The 17,545-nt window shown below is 40.9% G+C and overlaps 1 protein-coding gene across 4 annotated transcripts; it reads left to right on the top strand.

Annotated features, from left to right (window-relative positions):
• Positions 1-10,323: 10,323 nt before the first annotated feature.
• Positions 10,324-16,607, top strand: lrrc2 (leucine rich repeat containing 2). 4 transcript variants are annotated; one of them, XM_023343837.1, is made up of 10 exons: positions 10,324-10,374; positions 11,807-11,948; positions 12,556-12,692; positions 13,353-13,444; positions 13,510-13,666; positions 13,811-13,947; positions 14,020-14,165; positions 15,540-15,692; positions 15,760-15,917; positions 15,999-16,607. In XM_023343837.1, the coding sequence occupies exons 2-10, from the start codon at positions 11,812-11,814 to the stop codon at positions 16,046-16,048; spliced, it is 1,167 nt and encodes a 388-aa protein (XP_023199605.1). In that variant the 5' UTR covers positions 10,324-10,374; positions 11,807-11,811; the 3' UTR covers positions 16,049-16,607. The 4 variants fall into 4 exon arrangements, with proteins under 4 accessions (XP_023199605.1, XP_023199604.1, XP_023199603.1 ...); XM_023343836.1 differs by having other exon boundaries at positions 10,338-10,374; positions 11,804-11,948; XM_023343835.1 differs by lacking the exon at positions 10,324-10,374 and adding an exon at positions 10,719-10,909.
• Positions 16,608-17,545: the final 938 nt, after the last annotated feature.

Here is a 17,545-nt window from a genome sequence, read left to right on the forward strand (position 1 = left end):
CCCAGATGTCAGGGCTGGAAATATGTGGAGCTCCAGCTGGACCTCCAGACACGCAGGAGAGAAAACTGGGGAGAAACGCTGCATAGGGATTCATTCATTCATTCATTCATTCATTCATTCATTAGGGCTCCAATCTGATTGGCTGATTTAATCATTCTGCTATTTTCTACCTTCAGATTTAAATATTATAAAATAAATCCAAACGTTCCCAAAGAGCATTAATGTTTGGCTGGGGAAGCCACACACACAATGCTACAAAAATATGTAAATAAATATCAATTTTTAAAATGTTTTCATGCTCAACTCAATAATTATTTCATTCCTTTAGCATAAATGCTAACTCATACTGTCTGATTTTGGATGGCCATGAGTTCTCTGGTGGAAAATTGTCATGATTTGTGGTGGTGAGGTAGCGCAGTGGACCCAGGTATGGAGAGTAAATGATGATTTAACGATGAAATACAAAAACAAGAATCCAGGCAGCACAGGTGAGCAGAAGGCGAGGAGCTCAGAAACCGGTAGCAACTGGAATAGCGGCAAACACAGGCACTGGGGAGACACAGGTGGGGTTAAATACACAGGGGGTAATCAGGGGAACCAGACACAGCTGGGGTCAATCAAGGGGTAGACAGGACAACAGAGACTCAACTGACACAGAAACCAAAATAAACAGACAGAAAACTCCTCACCAAAATGTTATTATCAGATATTTTGACTTTATTACCAGATAATACAAATTTTCATCAGAGTTAATCAGATTTGACTGGCAGCTGAAATGTCATAAATGACATTTAAATCAATTATTTCAACTCATAGTTTACGTTAAAATAGACTGAACAACAGAAAACAAAAATTATACTAAAACGTTTTAAGACTTTATAAATATATTGGATTTACTTTTATTCTTAATTTTGTTTTTATAGGATATTTTATTACTTACCTTACTTACCTTTGTGTGAACCTACATGCCTCAATGTCACGTCACTTTGCTGCAACACCTGAATTGATGAAAAAAACGTGAAACTGTTTAAAACCTACATTTCTTTTTAAAATTAAAACGGTTTAATCTGTAGCCCCGTTTAGTCCCTTAGCCTAGCTAGCTTTAGCATTAGCTACAGCTGCTAATTCCATCGCTACGGTACGTCTAGTAGATGTAGTAACTAACTGCGACCAGCAGGGGGAGTCTGGAGCTAGTGAGTCAGTAGCTCTACTATGCCGAACGGCTCCGATGGCGCAGAGGAAGAGTCGAGTCCGTGGCTCGTTATTGAATTATTCCGCTTTTCAGGTAAGAGTTTACACATAAACGCACATGTACTGTTTTACTAACCGTTGGAGAGCTCGTAAATACATTTAGACGATTTATTTACATATTGTGTTGGTAGTAGATGAGGTTTAGCCGGTAGCTCACAGCAGGTGTGCTAACCCAGGGGTGCTAACCCAGGGGTGCTAACCCAGGTAGCATTAAGCTGTGTGTTCTAGCTGTAGACTGCCTTGAGGTCAGAAATAAATATTTTTGAAAATTAGCTACACAGAAATCTGAGTTATTACAGTAACAGTTTTCATCTGTTATTTGTTACTGTCATATTTTATAATATTTCATAAGATAACCGTATTGTTGTTTATGGTGTGCTGTTGGTAAAGTTACACAGTAAAGAATTAACATCCGTGTTTTTGATTTATTCAGCCTGTTATAAAGAGAACAAATGGTGTTCAATATCTACTGAACATTTAGCTCCAAAGTAAATATTTATTTTTCAAACTAAACATTTAATTTTCAACCTAAAAAAGTATTTTACCCTGGCTAAATATTTCGTGCATATATGCAAATTAGCTTGCTGATAAAAGTGGACTATCAAAATAAAGGCTGGCGAGACGGAATTGGTTCAGTCGTTGCTCAAGTAACGTTTTTTTCAAGAAAAAACTTGAGAGAGAAAATTATTTATATAAAATCAAATCAAAATGTTTGTGTTTTAGAATTTAAAATGTTACTTAATTTGTCATTATTTGGTTTTTGGTTCAAATGTGATTAATTAAATACCCTGTAATTATTTTCATCCAGTTTTCATTCAATCTGAGTGGCAGAGAAGATCTGAAAGTCACAGAGAAATAGACGACAGACTGGCACTAAATAAGAAATACGCACGCACACACACACACACACACACACACACACAAACACACACACACACACAGAGTTATTTGGACCCTGCATGACATCATTACAAACTCGGATCAGTTTCAGGGCTCCATTTCCTGCTTCCTGAGTCGAGTTTCTGTCACTTGTGAGTGAAGGTAGGTAATAAAATAAATAAAGGTTACAGTTACTCAGTTACAGTTACTCGGAGTTAAAAGGTCCCTGTAGGAGTAACTTCAGGGCATCTTACTCTTTACTTTCCTCTGTGAAGCACACTAGGAGTACCAGAGAAATCCCATTTTGCATTTCTACCTTTGGAGTCCAGAGATGGGCCGACTGACCTGAAGGATTTTATCTGGCAGGTGCTTTTGTTCTGTAAATAAGGCCATTACCTTATAAGTACCCTGGTAACGGCCTCAACGCATCTCACAGTTGCACAATTGTTCCTTCGACTTCGACTTAGACTGACTTTGTTGTCATTTTGCATGCACAGGGTGAATACAGAACGAAATTTCGTTGCATACGGCTCAGGACAATGTTTGAGGTTCCAATGTTGTGAGTAAAATAAAATACAGTATAAAATATGAATATAAATCTAAATATAAAATATAAAGTGCAGGACTGACAGTAAAATAGAAGTTATTTAGCTCTGTACATGTGCAAGGTATAAAGTGGAGACCAGATTTTAAGTGCAGTCCAGTTAAGAGTTCAGCAGTCTGATGGCAAGTGGGAAAAAGCTGTTTCAGAACCTGGTGGACCTGCACCGGATGCTGCAGAACCTCTTTCCAGAGGGCAGCAGGGAGAACAGTCCATGGTGGGGGTGTGAGGGGTCACTGACGATGTTTCGGCCTCAGGACACGCATCCTGCATCGATGGTTGACCTGACACTTCGCCCTTTTGCCTGAGCTGGGTGTGGAAGGTTGTTGCCGAAGCAGTTTCTCCTTGTGTGCCTTCTTCTCGCTCACATGAGAGTTACCGAACTCTTTTGCAAGCTCAACCAGGAAGTCCACCCGTCTCTCCTGCACCCCAATGCATGCCTGATAAAGCACATGTGCATTCAGTGCTGCCATGTCAATCATGTTTGCCAGGTTTGCTGACCAGCTGTCACATAGTGATGGAACCTTGGTCACCCCCCCAAGATAATGACTGAAATAAATGCCATTAGTTCTTGTGAACTAAATAGGTGAAGCAGTCACCTATTTATCCTCCACAGCACAAAAGGCTGCATGCAAATTTGCATGTGCTAAGTCTCCCAGATTTCTTTTGCTTACACTTTTTGCATGATTTTTTTGAGGTGGATCAACACAATTAATTTGGTTAGTTTATTTCTAAACTGTCATTTTATACCCTCTTAGCTTTATTTCAAAGAGAAACATTACTAATTTCTTTTAGAAAAACCTTTGCATATTTTTTGAAACAGATTCTATGTTTTGCAAACTCTATGTACATTTGGCAAAATGACCTGGATAATGCAGCACAACATCATGGATCAGCTGCAAAAGGTCACATCTCTCCAAAAACACTTCATGTATGCTTCAAAACTAGACTGACTAGTTGTAGGTATCATAGATACCCACCCCCAACATGGACTATTCACACTCCTACCTTCTGGCCTGACGGTCAACGGCCACATTTACAATTGAAGAATGGAGGCTAATTTGAGCCATCAGAGTTGTCAGTTTGGACTCAGGGTCTTTTCACCCTGTTTCGGTACGTCAGGGGAGAGGTCGAAGACCCTGGTACTCCCAGTAATGCGACGTAGCGCTGCTCTAAGTTTCTGGCTTCTCCCTCCTCTGGTTATTTTACTGAATGATTAATGATTATTTAACTAAAACACAGAAACTCTCCAGCAGTTTACGTTAACGGCAGACTTTTTGTTTTTACTGAAGTTTTATTGATTTGATGTAATTTCTATCTACTGAGGCCTTCAGAGGTCCAGTAAAAACACCATAAAAATTTAATCTGCCAAAATAAGTTACTTTGTAATTGTGTTTCCTTTTTATATTGTGTTATTTTAGTTTTCATAAAATAGAATTTTTGGCCATAATTTAATATTTTCATCTGTTTGATTACAAGTTAAATCAGATTCAGTGACCAAACGGTAACTTAATTCCCCCTTCCTACCAAATACCTTTTACTCTTACGATAGCTGGATTTACTTTTAAGGATTTAGTATTTATTTACTCTGGTGATGACATTTCAAACATTAAGCTCTAGCTGTAACACACCGAGGTATCAGAGTCCCGTCACTGACCCCCATGGTGCCGCAGTGCTGAAAGCTCCTCAGATCACGTTGACTCTGTAAAGTTCAGAGTTTTTTCCAGACTTCACGCTGAACTCAACTGTGTTTAACCAGACGAGTTTTAAATGTAACATTTGACCTGGTTGTGTTATTGGAAGACACTACTAGCAATACTTAACCACCAACTAAACAACTCCAGTATTAATGGACCAGCTTTTCTTGTCTTTTTCTACTTCCTCTCCTTTTGTTTAGTAATGTCTGCAGCTTGGTGCAGGATCTTGATGTTCTGGTTCAAATGGCTCAATAAGCCAACTATAAACCTAGTGTAGCCAGTCTTTGCTGTCATTGTCACTGCTTGATAAAAAATACTATTTAAAATAAACAAACACTCAGCCTGGCGGGGGACAAGTAAAGCCTGGTGGCCCGCCAGGCTTATAATACACTGAGGGAAACTTTGTTGTTAATTATTAAACATTTCAGTTACTGATATTATTCGCCTAGCATCTCCGTAGCCTACAGCATCAACACATCAGCATAAATCAAGTATCAACCCATTAAAACTGTAAGTTGTTTAATGAAATGGTCTCATAAAAGTTTTGTATTTGTTCATATTAATCTTATTTCAGCTGCTGACCTGGTTGCTGAAGCGCCTTCATGTAAACGGTTTATGGCTGCAGGCTGAACAGGTGTGCAAATGTTTTCATGACTCTTCCTGAAACTCAAACTTAAACACAATATTGTTTGCGCTCTTGGCTCGCCTGGACCCTGCAAACATAAACATGACATGGGAGGCCGTGACTGCGTCCTGTCAGGCCTGATAAAGATAGAAGTCCAGACATGGGAATGTGTGTTTGACAGCCTGCTGCAGGGTCACATCGCGCCCCGAGAGGCTTGACATTTAACTCGTGTTGTCACCCAGCAGTCTCACAAACAGACACACATTTTTACTTCTATCTTTATGAGAACATCCATCAAGCAGCGCTCTCGGTGCCACGGCGGCGCAGCAGCTCTGCTACGTAAGCTCTGAGATGTTTCCTTCATTTACTTCTTTGTTTGAGGCTAATTTGAGCTAGCATACAAGATAGCCAGCATGTCAGGTAGAATAAAGCATTAACTGGCTTAGATTAGCTCATTAAGATGCCACTTTCATTTTTATTTAGTAATTTGCTATTTTTGAAACACATTTTTACATTTTGTTATATTTGCAGCCTTGGAGTCTAAAAAGTGTGTAAAGTTACTTGGAAGTAGCCTGTTAAGTAAAACATTTATCGTTTCTGGCTGAAATCAAATTGTTCTTGTGTAAAAATCAGAAACATTTTAGCAAATGTAGATTATGACATGTCCTTTAGTGTTATACAGATTTACTCAGTTTTCTCATCTTATTGTATGATTTACTTGAGTGACAATGTGTCACAGTTTTAGTTCAACAGCAGATGTCACTAGTGAGCAATGAATGAATTACTGAGTAATGAACTTTGGCGCACAGGGCTGGAAATCTTCGTTGATTTGTGAGACTTCATTTGTTCATCACTACAGGATGGATGGATGCCACAAGGTGGATGGGAGTCTGGTTCTGCAGAGACCTCAGCCAAGACTGGAGAGGCAGAGAGGAGCGGTTCGATCAACAAACAACTGGCAGATGAAGATGAGGGAGCAGAGGGAGTTCTTTGGCTTTTGGTTTGGTTTTATTTTAGCCATGAGGAGAAGGTAGGACCTTGGCAGAAGCGCTTGTGAAGGAGTGTGTAAACCTTAATGACAACAGTCAAACAGTTGAAGGCTCTTCATGTTTATGACTGTCATGCTCACACCTTCAAATAAAGTGATACTGACAAATGAAAGATAAAACTCAGACAGTGGATTATAAGCGCAATAAACCTGGACTGTGAGGAGTTGCTGAGTTGCTCGTGGATCATGTGATCAGAAAGTCCTTGGAGGCGATGCAGAGCAGCAACATCTGGACTCGGCTCCTCCCACTCGTCTTCTCTCACCTCTGCAGAGAGAAAACACACAGAGGTCATCCTGAAGGGCAACGGAGTCGTTCTTAGAAAGCTTTTGCTGACGGACATGTTCTCACATTTCAAGGCCCAAACGATGTTTGGATGTTAAATAACTTATCAATAATGTGCTGCCTTAGTGAAGCTAATTGGTAGAAGAGCCTATTAAAACTCTCTCCACCTTATTTCTCCTATAGTAATAAATTTACTGCAGCAGCTACAGCAGGGCAGTTTGTTTTGTTTTCAGCTGTAACTTTTATCTGATGAAACTTAACTTGAGGTTTCAGCTGATGAGTCCAAAGGAAGCCAGGATTATTTTTTTGTTTTTATTTATTTCTGTGTGTTTGGTGAGATGTCTGGAAGGTTCATACCAAACCCATTGCTGATGTTCAGGAAAAGGAGGATGAACAGGAGCTGGCAGCTCTTCCACCTCGCCATCCTTCCTGCCAAACACAGAGACATTTTCCAGCAAGTAGGAAGGAATAACATTCTCATGTCAATATTAATTTAAAATTGATCATGGATTTGATTGGAGGTGCCTTTTGCAAAACATTCACCGAGGTCTGTGCATTGATGATGTGTCAGATGTTCTTCAAAGGTATCTGTCCTACATACCCCCAAGCTGGCACCCAAACCCACTGCAGCGCTGAAACTCTTGGATCACTGCTGCAGAAAACCACTGAAGACATTTCTCAACCCACAGAGTTTTTGCAGTCATAGATGTAGGTGTGCATAAGGCAGTAAAATCTGCAGAAATCAATGTCATCTTGAAATCCAAAATAGGAAACTGCAGTAAGTAAATAATTTTGAAGAAATATTTTTATTTTTATTTCACCTGTAGTCAGTCGTTCTGTTTCTTTCTCAGTCTTTCAGGTGTGTTGTCATATTGCTCCAGTCAGTGGAAAGGCTTCATGAAATATTCAAAAATCTTTGCAGGTCCAAATGAACATCATCAGATATGCTGATGTTCATCATGTTGATATTAAAAGCAAACCTGCTGCTTGGTGGTAAGAACCAGTCAGTCTCTAATGTTGACTGAAACATTTCTGTTTAGAAACGTGTCAACGGTTTTTGTTTTCAGTTTTATTTATTTCTCTTTCATTTTGTAATCATTTTCTCACCAGAACAAGTCAATGTCTTAATTTGAACATTTATAATAAAGTTAGTATATTCTCCATAATGAGCTGCTATAAATCAGGTTTTCAATTTTTCTGCAGATCTGTTGATTTTCTAGATTTTTCTGTTGATTGGTGAACAGTGGGAGGTTCTGCTCTCTGTTTTCTTTAATATGATCACAGAATTATCCACACTGTCCTGTTTCTACTGCTTATTGACTATTTTTCACTGGAGTGTTGGAAAGCCCAGAGATCTGCTGAGATTAAGCTGAAACCCAGTCAGATTTAATCTGAAATCGTTCTCATTCGTTTCACCCTCAGCTGTTAACTGTCGTTTTCTCAACTTACCGGGATATGAAGTCGTCTGTTTCAGATTCAAATGTTTCTTACTCTCCACAGACATCCACCGAACCTCCGAAGGATCAGATGTTTCCTTGTAGGGTGAGAAGTTTCAGGGAAAACCAGCCTTGGAGGAGGAGGCTGCAGTGAATCGATCTCATTTCATCATCACTGTGGATCCGACCCCATTGGACCAGGGCCATCAGAAACCACCATTTCAGACTGTTAACATGACGTCAGGTTCTTGCAAAGAGCTTCCTCTTTGCTTCAGAGGTTTCAACAATCATTTGAAACTAATGAGGAGAGATTTAACTCGCTGAGAAGAAGCCTAGAGCTGCAGGGAGGTAATTATTTATTAAAGAGACGAGTTAACAAAGGAGGAGTGATGTGTTCCTGTTTCTTCCTTTGGATTCTAGACGTGTTGCAGCATCAAGGAGCCGCTGATCAGATCAGGGTCAACTCCTCCATGTCTGGATCAACATCCAGGTTGTCTTCAAACTTCCTGAAGTCCGTCAATCTGCAGACAGGAAAATTATTCATTTGGGACGATGGTGGCGACAGTAGAAGCAGTTCGTCCTGGTGGGTTTCTGGTTCGATTCCCACTCTGTCCACTTCTGTCGTATTCTTGGGCAAGACACATCACCTGCCTTACCTCCTGGTGGTGGTCAGACTCGCATCTGTCAAACCAGTGACTACTATCCAGTAGCTTGCCACCATCAGTGTGTGAATGTCTGAATGTAACGTGAAATGCTTTGGGCTCCTCTGGGTTTGATAAAGTTCTATACAAGTACAGGAGATTTCTCCAAACTGTGATCTGAAGTATGTCACCCTGCAGAGAGGACGATTATTCATTTAAGCCATCTGTTCACCCTGAGGAGGCCTGGCTCTCAGTGAATATCTCTATGCAGATGCTGTGATCTGCTGAGGACCTGGATCCAGGATGTTCTGACATCAGTGAGACTGGGTCAACTTTACCAGAACTCCCTGGCAGACTACCAAAACACTTTGTCCCTGCAACAGTAATCAGATTACTAACCAGAATCTCCTGAAGTCCTTCCAAGAGGCAGGTCCAGCAGCACAGAAATGGCGACTCTGATGAAGATCATCACATCTCAGTTCAGTCAACATTTCTGCTGCACTGTAATGGAATATTGTTTGGTTTTCATATGGAGTCATTTGTATTTATTTATTATACATGTTTTTAATCTGACTATTCAGCATCAGTTCAGTTAATCTGAATCATCTGGATTATAGTTATTTTACTGGTCAGATTATACTGTAGCTGTGGGAACCGTCGGTTTCCACCAGATGGCGCCACATACAGCAGAACTGAGGACAAGAAACAGGAAACTAAGGAAATGTTAAGATCTGAAGAATTGATTAAAGCGTTTTATGATTTATGTGTGTTAATACTTTGTTTTATTTCATTTAGTTAGTAATGTACACAATTTTGTTTTTAAAGTCTTTAATTCGGGAAAAATACAAACATTTAAATATAATTTCATAATATTTTTAAGCCTTTTTCATCAGAATTATTGTTTTCTGTTATTCATTTTTAAAATATGAAGTGAAAGCTAAAATAATTCATTTAAATGTTATTTCTGATACTCATTTTCTGATAGGCTGAAAGTCAAAGCTAGCTTAGCTAGCAAGAACTGTGGGGATAACATAAAATGGGATTAATATTTTTAAAAAATCATATTTTATACTCATAAAATATTATATTTTATATTATTTTCGATTAATATAAAATATTTCATATTTTATATTAATCAAGAGGGATGGAAAAAAATGATCTGGCAATAAAGTCATAATAAATTTTCTGATGGCAATAATTTTCCACTGCACCCGTCAACTTTAATCAGGTGGTATGAGTTAGTGTTTATGCTAAATAAATGTAATAATTATTGAAGAGTGAATGAAAAGCATTCTGAAAGTTGATGTTTCTTTGTGCATTTTGCAGCATTTCTGTGGGTTTGCTAAAAGGGTCCGGTGTCTCCCAGAGCAAAACCTCGGAAAGAACCAAAATATTCCTGCAGTATTTATTATTTCTAAAGAGTCTAAGTGAGTAAAACGTTTGAGTAAAAGTGGATCGATGTTTTCTGGTTGCTCCGGAGGGAAGACAGAAGCAGAAACATCATTAAATAGTGGGAGCCGATTTTTGAACCTCATGTTTTTAAAGATGATGTGATTTATCTGTAAAAAATGTTTCCATAAAATATTAAAAATGATCCAACTGCTGAATCCTCCAGAGGGCCGTAAGTGGCCCCCGGGCCGCACTTTGGACATCCCTGACCTCCAACCATGAAGTGTCTGAAGAAAGTTTCTGTCTGACTGTAAAACATCCACTGAACGGTCGGGTTCTGGTTCTGGTTCTGCAGGAAACGGACCCGTCCGTTGATTCCTCTGTGTGTGTGAGGAGCGCTGGGCCTCGGTGTCATGTGACACACACTCACATGCAGCAAAACACTGGTAAAAATAGCTTGGTGGGTCACACACACACACACACACTCCGGGTCGGTAAACAGGACGGACGGCGCTGAGTCTCAGGTAGGAACCAGAGGACGGGTTCTGGGTCGGAACCAGAACTACGACCCGATCTGATCTTTTGTTGGATCTTCTGATTTTTATCAGTTTGTAGATTTTAAAAAACAAAAAGTTTCTTGTGAAAACAGCTAAAATTAGCAGCAAGTTATTATTGATGAGCAGAACGAAGATTTAGCATAAAATCTGTCAAACAGATCAAATATGTTTGTTAAAACTGAACATTTCAGCTGAAATGATTTTAAATTATAATAATTAAAAAGATGAAATTCTACAAGAGTTCAGTGATTTAAAATGCGTTTATCCCACATGGCATAATTGTGTTGATATATGTTGTGTTTTTATTGATATTACTAACATTAAGTTGTCTGGGACAGAAAGGGCCTTTCCATCTGGCCCAGATGCCTCAATGAATGACGGGCCCCCAGGGGCCCCGGTCTGGTTTCCAGAGGTGAAACGGTTTATGGGCCGTCGATGTGTCCTCAACTGGTCCACACCTGGCCCGGTTCTGGACACATGGGCCACATCTGGCCCAGACCAGGTTTGCTATGTGGGATCAGTTAATTGTTTTAATCTCCAGATGTTTTCAGATGTTTTGTTCCGTTTACATTTTAATATTCATCATTTCAGAGGAGATGGAATCAGCCTTTAAAACGATTCTGTGTTGCTGAAGCGTTTCTACCTGTACAGTTCATTACAGCACATTTATGTTTTAATTATTAAAAAATAAAGATTAAAGAGAAGAAAAATGCCAACATAAAACAAGAATCTGTCGTCCACTAAACTGTTTAAAACTAAAACATGTTTTAGACGGATCTGCATCGTTATTACAAGCTGCTGTCAGTAAAACCAGATATTAATAAATCCTTTGGTTCTTCTGTGTTCTGCTTTTAGATCCAAAAATAATTTAAATATTCCTTAAAGTTCCTCCAACAAGCAGACTGGAAAATATTCTGGATCTGAACTGTTTCCGTTTTTTATTTGTACTTTTAACCAGATATGTTCGAGCTTTAATTTGAAGTTATTTCATTTTTTGTTATTTTATTAGTTTGTTTAATCGGAGCTAAATTCACACTGAAAGGTTTCCTCAGCCCCATTCTTCCATCCCGCAGGCAGAACGTTACAAACTTCTGGGTTAAATTGCAGGAGTTACAGTCAAATGTAGATAATCTGGGTTTAATCCATGATAATCTGGGTTTAAACAGTTTTCAAATCTGTAAAACTATTTCAGGGTAAAAATTCTGACAAAAACTGGATATTTTGTTTCTCATCAAACCTTTAATTTCCAGTTTAAGTTTTAATTTAATCCTTATGTAAAACACTTTGTAGCCTCTGGGTGGCGCTGCAGCACTGAGAGGCCAACAGGCTCTGAAATTAGAACAAACGTTCATAATAACTCAGTAAATTTTTGTGCGTTTTTCTGGTCCAAACCCAGCAGAACCGATGGGTCCGAACAGGAAGCTCGACGTTCCGGTGTACGATCTGTCTGCGGTCCGAGGAATCTGGGAGGTCCGAGTGAAGAAGTACAGAACCAGGCAGAAGAAGGAGCAGGAGAGGGTGGAGAACAGCGCCCTCGCCAGGTCAGTTTCATCCATCGTCAGAGCGGCGCTGATGTTCATAGTCTGGCCTGAACGGGGCGGTGCTGCTGTTCATAGTCTGGCCTGAAGGGGGCGGTGCTGCTGTTCATAGTCTGGCCTGAAGGGGGCGGTGCTGCTGTGACATCAATTTACAGCTTCAATCTCAAAACAAGAAGTTAGATTCACTTCAGAGTTTTAGGTCTAAATACGACATTCCTGGTTTTCCAACAGCTAAACATTCCAGAAACAGCTGGAAGAGACGCACATATGACAGGAAATGACCTAATTAATGACATCAGCAGTTTGTGTACTCTGACCAACAGCAGCATCCAGTCAATGGATCTATTCACTGAGGCTGACTCACACACAGCTGACTGGTGATGGAGGAACCCAGTGAGAGCAGAAGCTGCTTTTAGCCACATGAACACTGTCAGGTATTTATAGCAGCAGGTCGGAGCGTAGAGCAGAAAGGTCAAACATCCGGACAGCAACCCAAACAACCAGCTGGCTGCAACCCGGCAGAAATGTCCTGCTGCTGTTCGCTCATTAACACCTGGGAACTGTCCTTCATGGCGTCTGCGGCGTACTGACCGTTTCCTGTCTGCTGCAGGATCGATCAGCAGTGGCAGTACCGCATCTACTGCAAGAGCATGAAGGCCAAAGAGCTGCAGCAGCTGCACCACTACCTGGAGAGATCGCTGCTGACGGAGCCACCGCCGTACGGAGGACACCTGGACCGGAATACAGGTACAACCAGAACACAGGTACAACCGGAACACTGGTACAACCGGAACACTGGTACAACCGGAACACTGGTACAACCGGAACACAGGTACAACCGGAACACTGGTACAACCGGAACACTGGTACAACCGGAACACTGGTACTGAGTTTAATCTGTGGAGATTTTATCTTTGATCTTTTGGAAGAAACCCAAATTTGAACCATTATTCTGGTTGTTTCCATGGAAACGTGAGTTTTCTGTGATTTCATCAGGGAGTTAATAATTATGACCTTTCATGTAGCCGAGTATCATCAGCATAACATTTACTCCATGCTTCCATTACACCAACTGGAAGCTGATAGTAAAGGGAAATGGACCGAGCTCAGAACCCTGTGGTGTAGGATTAGGCGCAAACAGCAACAACGGTTCTGGTATTGAGTAGTTTTGGTTCTGATGGACCCGACCTGCTCCCAGAGGAAGCATGGAGGAACTTGGAGACTTTTTGTCTAGAGATCGGAGGACATCATGGCGTCTCTTGGTCCCTCAGCGTGGCAGCTGCCACTTCTCTAAAACATTTCTCATTATTCAGCAAACAGAAATCATGTTGCTCCCAAATGGCTTTAGGAAACTTTTAGTCTGATCTTCAGTCAGACATTCAGGAAAAGTGTTTCTCTCCCTGTTAGACGTCCAGCAGGAGGATCCAAGAGTCCAGCAGGACGAGGATCATCCGGATCGGAAGGATCTGATCTTCCGGCTGGAAGGAGATCGCTGGCTGGTGAGTTCCCACATTCCCAGGGTTAGGGAACCCGCTCTGTGATGTTTGAGGGAACCGTTCTGCAGGACTTTCCCCGGGAGCTGCAGTGGACCACCTACCTGCAGGAGTGGCACGTCAGACGGACTCGGATCCGCCAGCTGCCCGACTTCCTGGCTCTGTTCACGCAACTCACCGTCCTCGAGATTCCCAGAAACCTCATCGCGGATCTGCCGCCTCAGATCGGTGAGCAGAACCGGGCCAGAATCTGACCCGACTTCTACAAGGCTTCATCGTCCGTTTGCTCCTCATCAGCAGGACGGTCAGTCGTTTCCACCTAAACTCTGTCTCCACTTCCTGTTTCCTGCTTCCTGTCTCCGCCTCCTTCAGGGAAGCTGGCGGCGCTCCGCAGGCTGAACGTCAGCTACAACCGCCTGTCCAGAGTTCCTCCGGAGCTCGGAGACTGTGAGAAGCTGGAGCGTCTGGAACTGGCCGGAAACCTGAGCCTGAGCGAACTGCCCTTTGAGGTGAGGCCGCGGGTCTCTGGACCGGGTTGGAACCGGGTCGGAACCGTCCCTCATGGTGTTTTCTGCCTGCAGCTCAGCAGCCTGAAGCAGCTGGTCCACCTGGACATCTCGGAGAACCGGTTCGCCTCCATCCCCATCTGCGCCCTGAGGATGCGTCGCCTGCAGCTGCTGGACCTCAGCAACAACCAGCTGAGCGACCTGCCACAGGACATGGACAGGTAGCTGCTGCTGGCGCCGCCTTCTGGGACTGGGACCGGTTCTTATGGGTTAATAACAGCCAAGCTGTTTGCTTAATGGAGCATTACCAAACTCTGCCACTTACTGGTAAGACGTGAGGACCAAATGTCGCCCAAACCCCAAAAACCCGTTTTATCCAGTCAGATTCCAGCGTCTTAAAAACAGAACATAGCCTGGTAGCCTTCACAAGCGGGGGGTATCGCTAGCAAAAAACCCTGAAGTACGAATCATAAATATTAGATCCACGAATGCTAAAGCGACACACCTACATGGTATTTAGCAGAAGCTAATGCTAAAGCGACACACCTACATGGTATTTAGCAGAAGCTAATGCTAAAGCTATACACCTACATGGTATTTAGCAGAAGCTAATGCTAAAGCGACACACCTACATGGTATTTAGCAGAAGCTAATGCTAAAGCTATACACCTACATGGTATTTAGCAGAAGCTAATGCTAAAGCACCAACTAAAACATTAGGTTTGCTAATTCTAAACCTACAGTATTTGGTGGAAGCTAATGCTAAAGCTCTAAGTTCAATTCAAATTATATCTGCAGTTGAAACACTTGAACCCTCAAACAGCAATTTAATTTTTATACTATAATTTAAGTCTTCTGTAACGACCTTAGATGTAGATTTATGATTCTGTTTTTCTCTACTGTCAGCTTTATTTTGTTTCTCTATGTTTCTTGTCTGCACTAATCAGTCCGAACTGCACTGTGGCACACTTGCTGTAAATATATTTACATATACGTATCTGCATTTTTTTAAAATCTTTGCAAGGACTGCTCTTAGGTTGCTTTTATATTAACAGCATTTCATATTTTTACAATTTATAGCATTTTATATTTTATTTTTATTTTATCTACAACTACTACTCAGTGGTTGTTATTGTGTCTCTATGCTGTAACTGCAAAGTAATTTCCCTGCTGGGATGAACAAAGTACTTCTATTCTATTCTATTTTAAATAAAATTGCTGGAAAAATGAGAAAACATGAGGAGAGGAAATGGAACTGCTGCGTAAAGACTTCAGCTACTTCAAAATAAGAGCATGAATATACATGCTAACTGCTGAAAGTTTACTAAACAGCTGAGTAAATTAGCCTTTTAAAATGTATCCAGAAAAAGGAACTAAGGTGAAGCTAGGTGGGCTAAATGTTAGCAAATGTGCTAAACAAACGATTAGCTCCACTATTAGCAGAACCGTTGTTTATGTGTCTTGTTGGGTTAGTGGGGTGTCCTTTCTTTTTCCCGTTGGGTGAGTGGGGTGTCCTTTCTTTTTCCCGTTGGGTGAGTGGGGTGTCCTTTCTTTTTCCCGTTGGGTTAGTGGGTGTCCTTTCTTTCTGTGACCAGGCTGCAGGAGCTCTCCACCCTCTACGTCCATAAGAACAGCCTGTCGTACCTCCCAGTTTGTCTCACCAACATCTCCAGTCTGAAGATGGTGGTTGCCAGTGGCGACGCGCTGACCTGCGTCCCGACCAAACTCTGCAACGACCCGGAGATCAAGTAAGATCCCAGCAGGTTGGCGAATCCGTGAACCATCGGACCGACCGGCGCCTCTGTCCCGCTGCAGGTTCATCCGTCTCTATGACAACCCCGAGAAGAGGAGGAAGAAGGAAGAACAGGAGAAGACGACGAATGAGAAGAGGAGGAGGTGGAGGGAGCAGGAGGTGAAGGACGGCAGTGAGAAGGAGTTCATGGAGGCGTACATCAGCACGCTGAAGGACAGAGGTCAGTCCAAGGTCGCCGGCAGCGCGACCTGATGCTAACCGTTAATGCTGCTAACCGCTAGCTCTGTTTGTCCCAAATCAGACACCGTCCCCTTCTCCACCACCAAGGTCTCCATCTCATGCCTGCTGTGATGGACCGGAACCAGAACCGGACCCGTTCTGCAGAGTCCAGTCGGGTCTGAACAGCTGCTGGACGTGGGTCCAGATCCTGGTTCTGATGGTTCTGGAGGTTCTGAAGTCGCCCAGAAGGTTCTGGTTTTTCTTGTTGGGTTTTATTTCAGTTTAAATTGCAGATTTTAAAACGTCTCCAAGTTTTAACAGAATCAGAAAATAAGAATAAAATCATAAAATCATAAACAGCAGCAAAACATCAGAACCTAAACAATGAGAATAAAATGTTTCATTTGTGTTTTATGAAAAGTTTATTCTCTTATTACCACTTAATTATCATAATATTGAACTTTATTCTTTGTTTCATTGCGACTCATTTTAGGACTTTTTTCTTGTTAATTTTTTAATCTTAATACATCGTTGTGCAAATCAGATTAAAGCAAACGTGTAAAAATTAATCCCCCATTTATTGGGGGCTACGTGGTGTGGTGGCGTAGCGGTTAGCGCGACCCGTAATTGGAGGCCTTCAGTCCTCGACGCGGCCGTCGCGGGTTCGACTCCCGGACCCGACGATGTTTGCCGCATGTCTTCCCCGTTTCCTGTCAGCCTGCTGTCATATGAGGGGCACTAGAGCCACAAAATACCCTGGAGGGGTAAAACAAAAAAAAAATGTACAGATTGTCTGCATGTTAAAATGTGTCAAAATTAAATCAAAGCCATAATTTTCCACAGAATCAATAAGGATTTAAATTTCAGTAAATATTCTCAGTGACACATATGTAATATTTTAATAGAAATTATTTTATATGAATCATTCCTGCCAGGATTCATTTCTTTTTTGTAAATATGCCTGCAGTTAGAATTTTTTTATTATTTTCATTTAAAAACAGATGAAAATGGCAAATTGAATAAAAAACTCACTTATATAAAGTTTACAGAAAACTAATTCTCAATATTCCTCTGGAATAATTTCCATTTCAAAATAATTTTGTGTTCCTGAATAGTTTTAAAATTGTAGAAAATAAAAACATTAGTTTTCTCTCCAGGGCTGACCTTTGACCTCCTCAGGCTGATGGTTTGTGTGTTTTGTTTGCTTTGAAAAGTTTAAATCTGTAGGCTGAGTTTGAAGTTGTGACCAAACATAAAAATCTAAATTACAGAAATATTTTATACATTTAATTAATTGAAATGTTTTAACACATCAACATGATTTTAGTTTTTATGATATAAAATGTTTGTTCTGATTTTATTCCAACATGATTTTAGATTCCAGGAAATGTTTCTGTTTTGTTTTTCTGAACCTTCTGGACTTCCTGTAGTTTCACTTTGTAGTTTTTATGATTTTCAGAAGCTTTAATAAAATCTGGTGATTAATATTCAACTACTGCAGTGTGACTGACTTCACTTTGAATTAAACTACAAACAGCAGACAAAATGACACTAAAAACTATTTTAGTGTCATTTTTAATATTTCCACAAAATAAAATAAAAGTTAATTTGTTGTTAATTTGTTGCTGT

This window comes from Xiphophorus maculatus, chromosome 12 (assembly GCF_002775205.1).
Source record: "Xiphophorus maculatus strain JP 163 A chromosome 12, X_maculatus-5.0-male, whole genome shotgun sequence".
Taxonomy (NCBI): domain Eukaryota; kingdom Metazoa; phylum Chordata; class Actinopteri; order Cyprinodontiformes; family Poeciliidae; genus Xiphophorus; species Xiphophorus maculatus.

What these genes read in the sequence shown, in the direction of transcription:
- lrrc2 (XM_023343835.1), top strand. Translation starts at nt 10,843, where the DNA reads ATGTGTCCTCAACTGGTCCACACCTGGCCCGGTTCTGGACACATGGGC. An exon ending in GAGAACAGCGCCCTCGCCAG is followed by an intron (nt 11,949 to 12,555) that starts GTCAGTTTCATC and finishes TGTCTGCTGCAG; the next exon opens with GATCGATCAGCAGTGGCAGT. An exon ending in CTGCCACAGGACATGGACAG is followed by an intron (nt 14,166 to 15,539) that starts GTAGCTGCTGCT and finishes TTCTGTGACCAG; the next exon opens with GCTGCAGGAGCTCTCCACCC.